Genomic DNA, 16,650 nt, shown 5'->3' on the forward strand with positions numbered 1-16,650 from the left:
AAAACACCGAGAAACCTATTGAGGATTTCAACAATTGTATAAACTACATGCTTGCCCACGCGGAGAACGAATAACACACACTATGTAAGCCTATTTGTGAATTCATGCAGTGTAAACGGTTATCGAAAAAATTGTTTAATTTGTAAAAGAAGGCTATCCCAAATTATGGCGCGCTATACACTGGTTAATGAGACAGTAGGCATAATCTCGTCCACCTAGCCGGCTCTCTCTAGCAATTTTGCCTTGGAATAAGGCTAATGATATAGAGAAATCGATGACAGAACGCGATGCCGTGCTACAGACAGACAGATTACATATTAATACATAGACTACAGCTCACTGACTACCCCATCCCCTCTAAAAAATAAAATAAAAAGACAAGTCGCCTATTTCTTTCGATGACACTTCTTTTTAGGGTTGAGTGTATTGATTCACCTCTAGACTCGTATCACTAAATAACATGTCACATAGAGTTAACCCGCCCTGAACTCTCCCACAATCCACTCAAAGAGTGATATCAGAATAATGTGTTTCTTTAACCTTTTAAATTGTGTTTACATAGCAGGGGTGCAAATGAGGCCACTCACAGGCACTCTTCAGCCTCCCCATTTTTCCCACACGTTTGTGACTTGACTCCACAGGAGGCTAACTCCATGGGGTTCTCAAATCTCACCACCCACGCATTCAGAGGAAGTGACCAGACTGACAAATTACCCTTAGAGCACCTTTGGGGCACGATACTAGCAGTAGAGAGACCCTGGACGCTCGTTCTGGGCTGTAGAATGACACTGCATCCAATTTCCCCCTATCAGGATTCCCTTATCATCCAGTTAGCTTCGCCACTCACTTCTGAATGTGCTGACATGGCAATCTTATGGAATCATCACTGTAATGAATGTGTATTTTGCCCACTTGGGTCTTGCTAGACCTTATAACTATAATTTAATGCATTGTGTTTTCATCCCACCTTCAGGCTCAAGATGATACTGAATGTAAAACATATCCTGTGGTTATACTGCCTGTGTCAAACTGTATCTGGGCTTGGTAAGTGTAGTCTACTAATAATACTACTAATACTACTACTACTACTACTCTCTCTCTCCCTCTCTCTCTGGGTGTTTTGCAAGTGGTCAGACACAACTTTTTGACCCCCAGTCAATTGCAAACTATTGTGTTGTACTGGTTTCCACTCTGTAATCATTGCTGTTACAACTCCATGTCTCACAGCAGTAAGGTTTCACCCCGGTCTTCAAGTAACGCAGACTGCACCAAGTCCGTGACCGTGAGCCCTCAGCCCTGCTAGCCTAGCAGGGTAAGGTCAGCCCTGTGCTAGGCAACAGTTGGCAGCTAGAGCCTCAGGTCCTTGGCCCTATCTCTGGGTACAGACAGGACACCTTTCAAGCCCAGGTCCCAGTCTAGATTCAGCTAAAACAGCTGGATTCACATCTCAGCCCTAATAAGTCCCTCTGTTTAGAGCCCTGGCTCATGCCTTAGGGGCTGTTCCACACCACTTCCAAAACATTCAGAACATTGTTGCTCGGAGCGTTCGTCGATTCCCTCCAATGGGATAATCCTGTTCCGGTGGCCTAGGGTGATTCAGCCTGTTGCTCTGACATTGTGTCTGGCGTTGTGAGGGTGTGCACTGTGTGTAGTGTGGCTCTAACTGGCACATAGACCGAGACTGGGAGTCACTTTGTGTGGATAACTTTATACAAAGGAATAGTTAAAGATAGGGAATTGTGAATAACCTTGCTCCAGAGGACTGTTTGCCTGTCTGACCTGCTACCTGAAAGTGTTTTCCCAACTCCAGTACTCGAGTACCCCAAAAAGCACACCTTTTTGTTGCCCCAGACAAACTCACCTAATTCAACTCATTGAGGGCTTAATGATTAGTTGACAAGTTGAATCAGGTGTGCTTGTCCGGGGCAACACAACAAATGTGTGCTGTTGGGGGTAATTGAAGACTGGAGTTGGGAAACACTGGTCTAGAATGATCAGATGCGGTGCTAATTTCACAGGCATTATCTGAACCCGGGTCTCACACAGGAGAATCCAACTTCTTGACCGTTAGACTTTGGGCAGAGGGCCAACAGTAATTTTGAAGTCACAGGCATGGCTACCCATCATGAGACTACGAGCAACCATGTACCTGACTCACGTCCTCTACATTTACCCTACATTCTCCATTGAAAGTGCTTCTTAGTTTGACTAGGCATAATCTGTGTTTGGGAAACCAGACGATCTTTGTTGGTCTTTGGTTCAGGACAAGTTGTATAGTTGTGGAACAACTTTTAAGGATGCAGACATGCCTTTCCTGTTCAACCTCTATTTTGTGGGTGGGGAACACTATTTTATGTATACCCTTTTTCTATACAGCACATTCTGTATATACAGTATTTCACTGGAAGGCTCCCCACCCATAATTTTGAGGATGATGATTGACTTCCCAAGGGCCAGTTTGGTACTATGATCCATGTTTTTCTATATAGTCTTGGAGTAAATGTAACACCCTCTGTGTATGTTATTGAATGAGAAGTTTATAGCAAAATAGCAATTCCTTTGAGAGTAACACTTTACATTAAGTTGTCCCTATTAATATTTAACTACACAGTAATAACTGTAGTAACAACATAGTAGTTACATCGGTGTTTCTATGTAATTACATGTAATACGGTTGTGCCTCTATCAGTTATTACACAATTGGAACAGGGAATATGTAATTACACATCCAAATGTTATTCCACATGTGTAATTACTGATAGCGCTACAACTTTATTACCATGTAATTACATAGAATCTTGTTCCACTCTTTTGACTCATCACATACTGTACTTTGCTGCTACTGTTCATTATCTATGCTGTCACCTAGTCACTAGTCAAGATTGTTACATTGTAAGCACAATGTGATTGAAATAGTTCTACATATTTTTCTCCTGTCTCCAAATTTCTCCTGGTCAGCCTATTATCTGCAAAGGTTGTTACATTGTGACGACATAGTCATCGTAAAGGTGAAACCACTGGGTTTCACTTTACATTAAGTTGCTTGCTCCTGGGTAGGTACATGTACGTGATAGACGCAAGTACACTGCTCAAAAAAATAAAGGGAACACTTAAACAACACAATGTAACTCCAAGTCAATCACACTTCTGTGAAATCAAACTGTCCACTTCCGGAAGCAACACTGATTGACAATAAATTTCACATGCTGTTGTGCAAATGAATAGACAACAGGTGGAAATTATAGGCAATTAGCAAGACACCCCAATAAAGGAGTGGTTCTGCAGGTGTGACCACAGACCACTTCTCGTTCCTATGCTTCCTGGCTGATGTTTTGGTCACTTTTGAATGCTGGCGGTGCTTTCACTCTAGTGGTAGCATGAGACGGAGTCTACAACCCACACAAGTGGCTCAGGTAGTGCAGCTCATCCAGGATGGCACATCAATGCGAGCTGTGGTAAGAAGGTTTGCTGTGTCTGTCGAGTAGTGTCAGAGCATGGAGGCGCTACAGGAGACAGGCCAGTACATCAGGAGAACGTGGAGGAGGCGTAGGAGGGCAACAACCCAGCAGCAGGACCGCTACTCGCCTTTGTGTAAGGAGGAGCACTGCCAGAGCCCTGCAAATTACCTCCAGCAGGCACAAAATGTGCATGTGTCTGCTCAAACGGTCAGAAACAGACTCCATGAGGGTGGTATGAGGGCCGACGTCCACAGGTGGGGGTTGTGCTTACAGCCCAACACCGTGCAGGACGTTTGGCATTTGCCAGAGAACACCAAGATTGGCAAATTCGCCACTGGCGCCCTGCGCTCTTCACAGATGAAAGCAGGTTCACCCTGGCACAATGTGACAGAGTCTGGAGACGCCGTGGAGAACGTTCTGCTGCCTGCAACATCCTCCAGCATGACCYGTTTGGCGGTGGGTCAGTCATGGTGTGGGGTGGCATTTCTTTGAGGGGCCGCACAGCCTTCCATGTGCTCGCCAGAGGTAGCCTGACTGCCATTAGGTACCGAGATGAGATCCTCAGACCCCTTGTGAGACCATATGCTGGTGCGGTTGGCCCTGGGTTCCTCCTAATGCAAGACAATGCTAGACCTCATGTGGCTGGAGTGTGTCAGCAGTTCCTGCAAGAGGAAGGCATTGATGCTGTGGACTGGCCCGCCCGTTCCCCAGACCTGAATCCAATTGAGCACATCTGGGACATCATGTCTCGCTCCATCCACCAACGCCACGTTGCACCACAGACTGTCCAGGAGTTGGCGGATGCTTTAGTCCAGGTCTGGGAGGAGATCCCTCAGGAGACCATCCGCCACCTCATCAGGAGCATGCCCAGGCGTTGTAGGGAGGTCATACAGGCACGTGGAGGCCACACACACTACTGAGCCTCATTTTGACTTGTTTTAAGGACATTACATCAAAGTTGGATCAGCCTATAGTGTGGTTTTCCACGTTAATTTTGAGTGTGACTCCAAATCCAGACCTCCATGGGTTGATACATTTGATTTCCATTGATAATTTTTGTGTGATTTTGTTGTCAGCACATTCAACTATGTAAAGAAAAAAGTATTTAATAAGAATATTTCATTCATTCAGATCTAGGATGTGTTATTTTAGTGTTCCCTTTATTTTTTTGAGCAGTGTATGTAACTACAATGTTCTTACATTACACTTGATTCGGTATAGCCTTTGAGCCAGGTCATAACATAGAAATAAAGAAATAGAAAATGACCGGTAGTTAATGACAGGGTATGCCTGGTATGCCTTGTTGCAATTCTTGTTGCCAGGTCTTAGCCTATTTATCAAACCTGCTATTAAGTTTCAAGTTTTAATGTCATGCACACAAGTACAGTGAAATGCCATTCTTGCACGCTCTAAACCCAACAATGCAATAATCAAAATCAATGTAGTACTACAAATATCATAAGGTAGAGCAAAAACACATGACTAGGGCTGTTGCGGTGACCGTATTACTGTCACACAGGCGGTCACGAGTCATGAAGGCAGTCAAATTGCATGTGACCCTTCATTCATGGTAATTCGGCTTCTCCAAGATCTGATGCTGCTGATGGTCTTTAGTAGCCTACCAAACTTGCTAACTGCCTGGATATTCAGCACTCTATGTATCCTCTAATCACCCTGGCTTCAAAGAAAATGTGTTCGAATATCGAATCAAACACTTCATAAGAGCCCATGAGCTCATGTTGAGCAACATTTCTATTGGCTATGCAATTGCACCAGAAAACATAGTGATGGCCTGTACTAAAAAGAGGAGGATCCCATCAGCTTTCTATAGGCTAGGCCTACTATATTTATTTCTCAACTTTCCTAATATTTAGCACATAGTTTATCTTTACAACAGGAGTATAGCCTACCTGTCGCGCCCTGACCATGGAGAGCTTTTTATTCTCTATGTTGGTTAGGTCGGGGTGTGACTAGGGTGGGTCATCTAGGTGATTATATTTCTATGTTGGCCTGGTACGGTTCCCAATCAGAGGCAGCTGTTTATTGCTGTCTCTGATTGGGGATCATATTTAGGCAGCCATTTCCCCTTTGTAGTTTGTGGGATCTTGACTTTGTATAGTTGCCTGTGAGAACTATTGTAGCTTCACGTTTCGTTTTGTGATTTAATGTTTTTTCTTTGAGTTTCTCTTCAAAATAAAGAGAATGGAAACATACCACGCTGCATCTTGGTCCAATCCTTATAACGATCGTGACACTACCTGACTGGTATGAAAATGAACCACTGGAAAAGCGTCCTCCATTCGCTATTTTAGTACTTAGATGATATGTATTTCTTCCTGTTGTCCCTGTTTCAAGATAGGTGCATGATAATGGTCCATTCCAAGTCAAAACACATTTCACACATACAGTACCAGTCAAAAGTTTGGAAGTGCCTCCACAATCACCCCGACCTCAACCCAATTGAGATGGTTTGGGATGAGTTGGACCGCAGAGTGAAGGAAATGCAGCCAACAAGTGCTCAGCATATGTGGGAACTCCTTCAAGACTGTTGGAAAAGCATTCCAGGTGACTACCTCATGAGGCTGGTTGAGAGACTCACAAGTATGCAAAGCTGTCATCAAGGCAAAGGGTGGCTACTTTGAAGAATCTAAAATCTAAAATGTATTTTGATTTGTTGAACACTTTTTTGGTTACTACATGATTCCATATGTGTTATTTCATAGTTTTGATGTCTTCACTATTATTCTACAATGTATAAAATAGTAAAAATAAAGAAAAACCCTTGAATGAGTAGTTGTGTCCAAACTTTTGACTGGTACTGTATATTATTTAGTATATGTAAAGACAAGATTAAATGAAGAATAGTCTGATGGGTGACAATATTAGCCTATCACTTATATATTATCACTTGTGAATGAAGCCCAACATAAGAAACTGAAGTCACAAAAGGGACTTTTTCAAATCATAGCAACACGTGTTGCTACCATGCTGTGTTATCATGTGCAGCTGCCATGCTATGTTGTCATCTTAGGTCTCTCTTTATGTAGTGTTGTGTTGTGAGTGTGTGAGTTTCAAGTTTGGGGAAGATCATTTTCACCATAAAAATGCATTGTTATAATAAAAGCATTACATGCATAACTGCATCTGCGGTCACTTTTGATAATGGTGTTTTCACGCTAATTGAACATTCGTGTTTATAGCCTACTGCCATGTGCGCATTGCTGCGCTTATAATGTGAAGACATATCCTGATAGTTTATGAACATTTTAAGCTAAATGTTCTGATCTGTTGCTTCAGCCACATTGCGTAAAAAAGGTATTTTGATGCTAGTGATTGTATTAATTTGGGATCTATTGCATCCCACAAATGTCCCAGACTATGTAAGGAATATGTATTTCTTGCACAGAATAGAATAGGTCAACTTTTGTACTATCGGGGATAGTAGATTGACATACGGTAGTGATTTTGCTGTTCATTAGGCCTACTCATCTTGTTGGCTGACAAAAAGTAAATGTGGACAGTTCTTCCAATATCTTCAATATGCACCCCGGAATTAGATAAGGATGTGTGCAGTTGCGTCCCCTATGTGTCTGTCTTCACTTGTAGCCTGTGAGAAAGACCTGATCACGTGACTGGAGAGCCATGTGAGTGGGAGGTGCTTAGGAGCGTGCAGCACTCAGGGAGAAGGGCACAACGCAGCACTACGGGCCAAGTGCACAACGGCCACTGGCTTCAAAAGGCAAGGATTTTTGTGCTGTACGGCCACAAAGGGGATGCCGCCGTGAAATTCGAGGCACTATCAAGTTCTTGTCAAATTGTGAATGAAAGATTGATGAAGTGTTTACAGCCTGCGCAAAAAAACTAAGCAGAGCTCACGCCTTTCAAGTAACTTTTTTCAAATCATCATTAGAGTCGCATCATGCAACCTTACAATATATAACAAATCTAAACATACAGCCCAACGTTTGTAGAACAACTAAAGTTACATGAATAACTTAAGTGAAATTAAGTGTATAGGAGTACATTTTTATGTGTTAACCACTCAACACAGAATAACCACATGTGCCCACTCTCTTAAATCATTTAGAGAAAATATTTATACTTCATTCAGCTTTGTTCAATTGTATTCTTCATACTATAAAATAATATAAAATAATGCCACGGAATTCTAAGCAAWTCTTGTCTGCTAAATGAACTAGTGTAGCCCACAGCCATTTGGACTAGCCAGATCAGGACCTAACATAAGGACAACTAAAAATATGCTATTAGGTTCTTCTGAAGTAGACTACATTTTCTTCATATCATGCTTCTTTAGACCTGCCTAAAATAAATAATGGATATATTGTGAAGGTGTAGGCTATATTACAGGGATTTATTAGACTTTTTAAAATGTAGATGTTCCAAAGGTCTGCATCAGTGTGGATGCCAGGAGATGCTAATTGTGTTTATGTTAATTAACGGTCAATTACCATGAGACTGACAGTTATTTGCTTGACAATCATTTTGTGACCGCCACAGCCCTACACAAGACAAATAAAAATAAGAAATAAGAAGAACACGTGAGAGTAAGACGATATATACAGGGTCGGTTCCAATACCATATGTGCAGGAATACTGGAGTGATAGAGGGAGATATCTACAGTATCAGGGTAAGGTGACTAGGCATCAGAATGTATCATAAATAGGGTAGATACAGAGTTAATGAAGATTGTATGTGTGTGTGTGTGTGTGTGTGTGTGTGTGTAGAATCAGTATAAATGTGTGTGCATGTTTGTTGGAGGAATTTTGATTCCTATATATTCAACATTAAAACATTCAGTCTGCACCCAGAGTGTGTAAGGTTCTGGGGAAGTGAAACAGACGAAGACCAGTTTAAAAATAGTCAGTTCCGTTTATTCTGAGAGCTCTGAAACTTATTACAACATACATTGACTTATATATCACACATTACGTCATCACGTCTTACACGTCTTGTCCCTCCTCTCTGACAAATGACAAACTGCCAACACATACATATGTCTTATGTTTCACAATCTGCTGCAAGTCCAATGGTTTCTCCCCCTCCCTGGGTGGGGAGACTTTCATCCTGCTACCAGTTTCACAATGGTCACAAGTTGTCTGTCTAAATGTGTCTGTTTAACACTTATTCTTTTAAGTGTAGAAACATGAATTTATCAGACTGGTTAGAATTCTGTTTGTTACAATTCTGCATTAAATATAACAGATCTGCATTAAATGTATACCATATTTAGTCATTATTCATAAAATTCCCATAACAATGTTATGTGTGTGTTGGAGTGTCAGTGTGCGTGAGCGCGTAGAGGCCTATTAGTGTGCATAGAGACAGTGCAAACATTTAAATAAATACAAGGGTCAAACTGTGAAGCCATTTTGTAAGCTATTTAGCAGTCTTATGGCTTGGGGATAGATCCCTTCAGGAGCCTGTTTACATGTGGATTCAATGGTAATACAAGCAAGTGGATTTGTAATTACACATTCCTTGTTCCAATTGCGTAATAACTGATAGCACTACAACCTTGTTACCTTGTAATTACATTGTCGTTACTACAGTTATTACTGTGTAGTTACATAGTAATAGGGGCAACTTAATGTAAAGCGTTACCCACTTGACTAATTAAACATCTTTAAAGACTGATTTGAACTTTGAATAGAATGTTTTACTTTTTATTAAGATCTTGCCACAGACTACATAAACACATAGAATAAAAACATCGGTAGTGTGGTCAAAGTGGACAACCTTGAATCAATATATTGTGTGTTGTTGTTGTCCAGTATCACCCATGCTGATACTGTGCCACAGCTAACATTGTTATTCTCTGATTCCATTGATTGTGAAAAAACATGCACTTGCTCAGTAACCTATCTATTTTGACTGCCTTACCTAGACTTTTTGTACTTTGTTTCCCAGTCTCCAACACATTAACCATGACGAGGCCCGTGAGTGGCTCCCTCTCGGGGAAGGTAGTTTTGCCGTGCCACTTCTCCACCATACCCACTACCATGCCTGCCACCAACGCCAATGGCACCACCCCCAGCACCGACTACCTGCGCATCAAATGGACCAAAATGGATGGAGAAAAGGAATCCACAGTGCTGGTGGCCCAAAATGGCAAGATTAAAATAGGCTCCACCTACAGGAACCGTGTGTCGGTGCCCAGCCACCCAGAGGATGTGGGGGATTCTTCTCTGACCATGGTGAAGCTCCGAGCCAGCGATGCCGGCACCTACCGCTGTGAGGTCATGTACGGCATCGAGGACACGCAGGACACGGTCAACCTCAATGTCAACGGTTGGTGTCATCTGGTTTTTTTTCTGCCTCTTTTCACCGCTGTTATTTACACCTCTCTAAAATGTATAAGAGGTCGAGTGAAGGTTAACTTTATAATAGTATGCCCAGTTCAGTCTTGTGTGCTATGGAATTTTTCTTGTTGTTGGTATGACGCTTATATTTGGCATAACGGTTTTGCTGATGCTTACTTAATCCACCCTCAAAACATTTACAATTATAAGTATAGTCAGTTTCTCTGCTCATCCCCTTATGCTGGAGCAAAAATCTTCTAGGCACATTGACACCCTGGTAAGTTCATGTTGGAAAAAATATTAATACTTCTGAAGTTAATGAGCCAAGCTTTGAATGTAGTGGGCGGTGGCGGATACGTTTTAGTGACAAATCAAAAGCACTTTCCCTCAGTGTGCCAATCAGTAAAGATGATATGAAGGAGAACGTGTTGACTGTAGACTAGGGGTTTCCTGCATTTTGTGCTATAGGCACACATTCTCACTAGAGATGTATCTCCTCTAAGGCAGTTTCTGATTGTAAACAGTAGGTAGTGGATAGGCTCGTTGAGTCTTCTCATCAGGAAAACTGCATGATCAGAGTAAAGACAAACACGTTACGGTCAGTCATCGAAAAGGTGTTACCATAAAAGCTGAATCTTGCTTTTTTTAGTCTATGTTTCAAGTTGGATAGAACAGTTCCAAAGCTATGCCATCTGCACCGTAGCCTCATATTACCAGACTGATTACCGCTGATTACCGCTGCACTATCATTTAACTGTGTAGCGAACTGTTGTGTAAATCTTAACTTAATAAGCCTCTATTCCCCCATCTTTATTTCGGGAGTTACTTCATCTGGGAGACATAGCTCAAATTTGGGATATGTTGAAAACAGGCATGGGTTGATATGGGATAGCTTTGGCTTTCACAGAGACCCAACCGCTCATCTCGCCAACTGTCTTCAATTATAATCAAGGCATCAGTCAGTCTACTTTCACAAAAATGGGAAGTCAGGGCCATGGCATCGTCTTTAAATCATCCAGAGTTATCTTGTGGTCATTGCAGAGGATTCTAGTAATCTTCCACCAAATTGTAATATACTGTATCATCACAAGAAATGTAGACCTTGATTTATTTCACGTGTGCTATTTAGCCTTGTTCACACTGCAGGCCTTAATGCTCAAATTATTTTCGTTTTTCAAATCCGTTTGGGAATACTGACTGTACAATCGGCAAGTTACAAGTGGCCAAATCGGGATTTGTGTGTGTTCAGAGAGAAGTCATTTGCTGGCATGGCTACGCTAGTTGTCACAGTAATGGCGAGTGAGTGGGCAGTAGTGCAGGCTGATATCTCAGAAGTTATGTAGCAAGCTAAGCTGACAACAATGCCTGCCATGGACGGAATACGATTTGTATCTGACTTCAAACCATCTACGAAGGTGGTTTGAAATGTGGCTTGAAATATCCTATTTTTGGCTGTTCAGACTGCAGGAAAAAGAACAGATTCGAATTGGATATGCAAAAATTTTGATTTGAGTCACTTCAAACTGCCAACGTGACCAAGACTTCAGACATTACCCCTGATTCAGTTGTACTCTTTAACTTTTTTTACACAGGACCTAATTTGTCTTTATGTATGTATGTGTTTATTCCCAGGTGTTGTGTTTCACTACCGGGCAAGCACCAGCAGGTACACCATGAACTATGAGAGTGCTGTCCAGGCCTGCCAAACCGTAGGAGCCTCCATTGCCACGCCTGACCAGCTGAAATCAGCGTATGAGGACGGATTTGACCACTGTGATGCAGGTTGGATCGCAGATCTGTCAGTTAGGTAAGAAAATGAAATAATCTCCAAAATATCTCTATTTCTAAAACAAGAAATTGAAAGGTGGTTGCGATTTCAATTTAATCCACCAGAAAAGACAGAACAAATAATAAAACAAATATTGTGGTTAAGCTCAAAAATACAAATTGATAAATAAACATTCAATTATATCATAAATAGGACCGGTGGAGTTATGTCACACACGCAGCTAACAAAAATATATGGAAATGTCTGTTCTACCCAAAATTACAACCAACTAATTGCAGCATTACTGCAAAAAATGGAAGAGGCAAGTAGAAAGGGGAAAAAGTAAGGAACTTCTCTTTTGGCCTTGAAATAAAGACCAAAATTGGTGAAAGAAAATGGTGATGAATTAAAAAGTATACCAGTTTCATTTAAGGACCAAAAAATTGACAGCTGTGCAATATATATTGCAAAATAGTTTGGAAGAGATTTTCGATGTACCGATTCCATGCCACATGGTTTATGAACTGATAGGCAAAACAACGGCAGATTCAAAACGTATAATTTTTCTATTTAAATTATTATGCTAAATGCTTGGAACCAATAGAATGTTATATATATATATATGGGGGATACAACCGTCCCAGCTTTGCAGATTTTGCTGCGAAGAGACCAAATTATTAGATCATTTGTTTTGGTACTGTCCATATGTAGCTTGTTTTTGGTCGCAGGTCCAGGAATGGTTGAAGAAGTGCAACATTTACCTGGAGATAACTCTGCAGACAACACTTCTGGGTGATGTGAAAAGTCATAGTCAATTGATCAATAATATAATAACACTTTTAGCAAATATGTTTATCTTTAATTTACAATATGTAGAAACTATGAGAACAGAAAGGCTCAGAACTTTTGTGAAACATCACAGCTGAAAAATATATGTCAAATACAAATCAAAAACGGATGGTGTTACGAGATAGATGGGAGTGGTTGTGGAGTTGAAGGGTGGGATTAAAAACAAGAAGATTACTAATAAAAAAATATACTGTGTCCGTAAAATGTATATAGGTTCAGAATATTTGATAAACAGCACAGTTAAAAATATATGGCAAAATAGAAAATACAACTGGATGGTCTTCATAGATAGATGGGAGGGGTTGATGGTAGCTGAAGGATGGGATTAAAACAAACAAAAGATAACTATTTTAAAATACATTGTGTCCATAAATGTATATAGTATGTTTAAGCTGGAAGTAGAAGCCTAAGTGTTGTTGTCCATTCGTTTACTCCAATTAGCGGAGGGGTGGTAGGGTTAGGGGAAAATAATAAAGGAAAATATATTTTAAAAAGATATGTATATAAATATATTTTTTTATATTAGGGATTGGAAATGACGATTCAATTGATGGAAGCTACAATATATCTTGAGTACTAAGCTGATCTACCCCCTAAAAATAAAGATGACCATCAATTATATATTCTAGTCCATTTGTGTCAAAGACAAAGTAGACATCTTTGGTTTAATGAGAAAAGGACTGGCTCCCAGGCTACTGGTAACTGGTTTTTACAGGGCCTAAAGTATAAAACTGCTTGGTTTACCCACTCTGCCATAGTTGTCATTGGCCTGAATGTGAACTGCACGTGTACTGAGATTGTTCAAGCCAGTGACATTTCCAGCTGTATTCTAACTCACAATGCAGTCCCTTTTGTCTTTGTCATCATTTTATGGTGTGAGGTTATAGGTTGACTGACACAGTGAAATTTCCGGTTACAGATCAATTAAATTATCTTTTCTTTTCTTTGCATGTTTAGATACCCAATCACTAGACCGAGACCTGGCTGCTATGGAAACCTGCAGAGGAAGCCTGGGGTGAGGACATATGGACCCCGAAAGGCCACAGAGACCTATGATGTGTACTGTTATGTGGACAAGCTGAATGGTAAGAGAAAATAATGTGGGACGTAGTGGCCTGGTGATACATACAATTAAATTCTATGCAGGATCAGCACATCCAATTGACCCACGCATAGGTGCTGAGTACACTGATGCTAGTTAGGGGAGAAGTGAATTTTTATACACCTGGAGATGGAAAGAGGTGACAATGTACAAATTAGGTCTTTGTCTGGTATTTTAATGTAAGCAAGTAAATGCACCTGGTGAGGCATTTCCTCTCCAAATATTTACTGGGCTACTTCTTGTTTTGTTGACCGTTTATAACATATTTTGGGGTATGTAAATAGAAATGAGTGAAAGGAACAGTAACTCTATGTAACTTTGACAATCAGCAAAGTGCCAAACGTTTTTTCCCTGACAATCACAGCGATCAACAGAGGCAAGCTGTCAGTCTCTCAACATTGGACCAGGCTCTAAAAGGCTCTAAAAAAAGACACCAGAAACGATGTGATAATGGGAGCTTTAAAAGCTGCTGGCACCATAAAGGAAAAGCTTCAGAGCTGCCAATGCACTTTATCATCTCTTTGTGTATCCTCCATGCTGAGCCTGATGACAAATTGAACCTCAGTTGCAGCGTGCCCCATTGCTCGTTTCTAAGCTCTAACATCACTCCTCACGCCACTGAACTGAAGGCACACGTTTAGAAAGAAAAGTGCTTCCTAGAACTGAAAAGGGTTCTTAGTAGGTCTCGATAGGAGAAACCTTGGTAGAAGCCTTTTTTGGTACTAGGTAGAAGAACCCTTTTGGTTCCAGGTAGAACCCTCTTTGGAAAAGGGTTCTACCTTGAACCAAAAAGGGTTCTCCTATGGGGACAGCTGAAAAACCCTTCTGGAACCCTTGTTTTCTAAGAGTGCAGGCGTGAGGCGGAAGATATTTGGGCTATGCAACATTTAGCCCACATATATCCCCCACCACATCAGGTTGAGGGTCATATGGCTAAGGGGGTGTCATTCTGGATCATTGGATCAGTCAGCGAGGAGTACGATAATATCATTGGCATGTGTAACGGTGGTGTATTAGTGGTATTGATCTTTCTGCAGTGTGACGGGGGCCAGCTGAGGAGCAGATGTAGTTGCTCAAGTATGGTGTCTGTTCTGACGTGTTTGATTATGTTGTCCAAGTTAAGAACACAGACAATACGTGTTGTCATCTTCATTTAGCGGGAAACCTACGTTTTGAAAGATTAATTTGACTACATTAACTGTGGACTGCCACACCCACTGTGGGGGACCTAATGGCATGATAGACAGACTGTCTTTGTGAGTGCAAACACATAGTCAGCATTGCTAGCCCACCTCAGGATAATGGAATGAATGCTGTACTGTAGTCCCAAATGAATTAGTGGGAGAACATTTGGGCCCAGAGCCTTCCACAGCATTGACACTAGGTTGTAATTATGGGTCAATATCTCTATGCAACTGCTACCATGGTCAAATTGGAATGATAAGTCATTCCCCCATATCCATATCGACTGGATATATTGAAGCACTGTCACATACACGTTTCTGAAAAGGTAAATCCAAATTCTTATAATAGTGAGGACTGAACTCAAATGTAGGTATTAGTGATACCACTATTGTTAGTGTAAGCAGTAACAGTTCAGTATTTCAGCACACTAAATCAGTCATGGCAAACATAGACTTTTTATTAAAACATCCTGATCCTCAGTCACTAGAAAGTCGCCTTTTACATGTAACCCCTATTTGTCTCAGGTGAGGTGTACTACGCACCTGTGACCCATAAGATGACGTTTGAGGAGGCGAAGGAGGAGTGTGAGAACAGGAACGCTGTCCTGGCGTCGCCGGGTCAGCTCCACTCCGCCTGGAGACAGGGTCTGGACAGGTGTGACTACGGCTGGCTGGCCGACGGCAGCGCTCGCCACCCCGTCGCGGTACCCAGAATGCAGTGTGGCGGCGGTCTGCTGGGCGTCAGGACCATGTATCGCTACAGGAACCAGACTGGCTTCCCAGAACCCATCACCCAGCTGGGAGCATACTGCTTCAAAGGTAAACATACATTTTACTGTTATGTTCTCATCTATGTGCAAATGTTACATTTTGGATTTGAAAGAGCACTCTAAGTTCACACTATTCATAGAGTTGAGTATTTTTGCTCAAGGCCAGCGCTGTGAGTAATTGTGATATTACCCTCTTAGGGTATAGCTCCTGCACCCCTCCCCAATCCTCATATTTGCAGCAACCTCTCTGACACATATAATGAAATATCTACAAAACAGTCTTCTTGCAATATAATGTCTATAACTCATCTTGAATCAATTGTCAGGTTTATTTGCATGGTCACTTTCGTGTTTCTTTTGTTTGTTGATAGAAGAAACCATCAACAAAACAGATGAGACAGATCCCTATGTAGAGCGTTGTGCGTTTTGTGCTAGAGCTAGGCTGTGTAGCCCAGTACAGTGAATTACTGACCTCACTGCATGTCCTTTTGGGGTTACCGACCGTTACCTCTGGAACCAAATTGGGATTGGCTAACAGGAGTGTGAAATCATCATTCTAAACTCATGCTGCCTTTGAACTCGATGCATAGCCCAATGTGATACTAATGGATGATTTACTTACCAATAGTTTATTGGAGAGTCCTACACAATCATTGTCTGTCCGGTTTTATTACCTGTAATACTGTACCTCAAGGCAGGACACATTTTTTGTTTTCTTTCTCTGTGGTTAGCCTTGGATAACCTCATTGGCACAGTTGAGCAGAGAAAACAGTCACATACTCCTTCATAAAATATACAAATATAATCTGTTAAAATAGTTAATATTTTAATATACAGTCCCTTTAGAAAGTATTCACACCCCTTGGCTTTTCCCCCTATTTTGTTGTGTTACAGCCTGAATTTCAAATGGATAAAATGTAGATTTTTTTTGTCACTGGTCTACACACAACACCCCAATTCCAAAGTGTTTTTCAGATTTAAAAAAAAAAAAAAAAAAAAATGAAAAGCTGAAATGTCTTGAGTCAATAAGTATTCAACCTCTCTTAAATAAGTTCAGGAGTAAAAATGTTCTTAACAAGTAACAAAATAAGTTGCATGAATGACTACCGCATCTCTGTACCCCACACATACAATTATCTGTAAGGTCTCTCATTCCAGCAGTGAATTTCAAACACGGATTCAACCACAAAGACCACGG

At 41.2% G+C, this 16,650-nt stretch overlaps 1 protein-coding gene across 1 annotated transcript in view; it reads left to right on the top strand.

The window, feature by feature from the left end:
- The first annotated feature begins 9,404 nt into the window (after nt 1-9,404).
- LOC111958082 (brevican core protein-like) overlaps nt 9,405-16,650 on the top strand; it is a 56,768-nt gene continuing 49,522 nt past the window's right edge. The window contains exons 1-4 of the mRNA XM_070437094.1: nt 9,405-9,768; nt 11,412-11,586; nt 13,354-13,481; nt 15,208-15,501. Coding sequence (XP_070293195.1) covers nt 9,405-9,768; nt 11,412-11,586; nt 13,354-13,481; nt 15,208-15,501 — 961 coding nt within the window. The remainder of the gene's footprint in view (nt 9,769-11,411; nt 11,587-13,353; nt 13,482-15,207; nt 15,502-16,650) is intronic.

Source organism: Salvelinus sp. IW2-2015, linkage group LG33 (assembly GCF_002910315.2).
Source record: "Salvelinus sp. IW2-2015 linkage group LG33, ASM291031v2, whole genome shotgun sequence".
NCBI lineage: Eukaryota > Metazoa > Chordata > Actinopteri > Salmoniformes > Salmonidae > Salvelinus > Salvelinus sp. IW2-2015.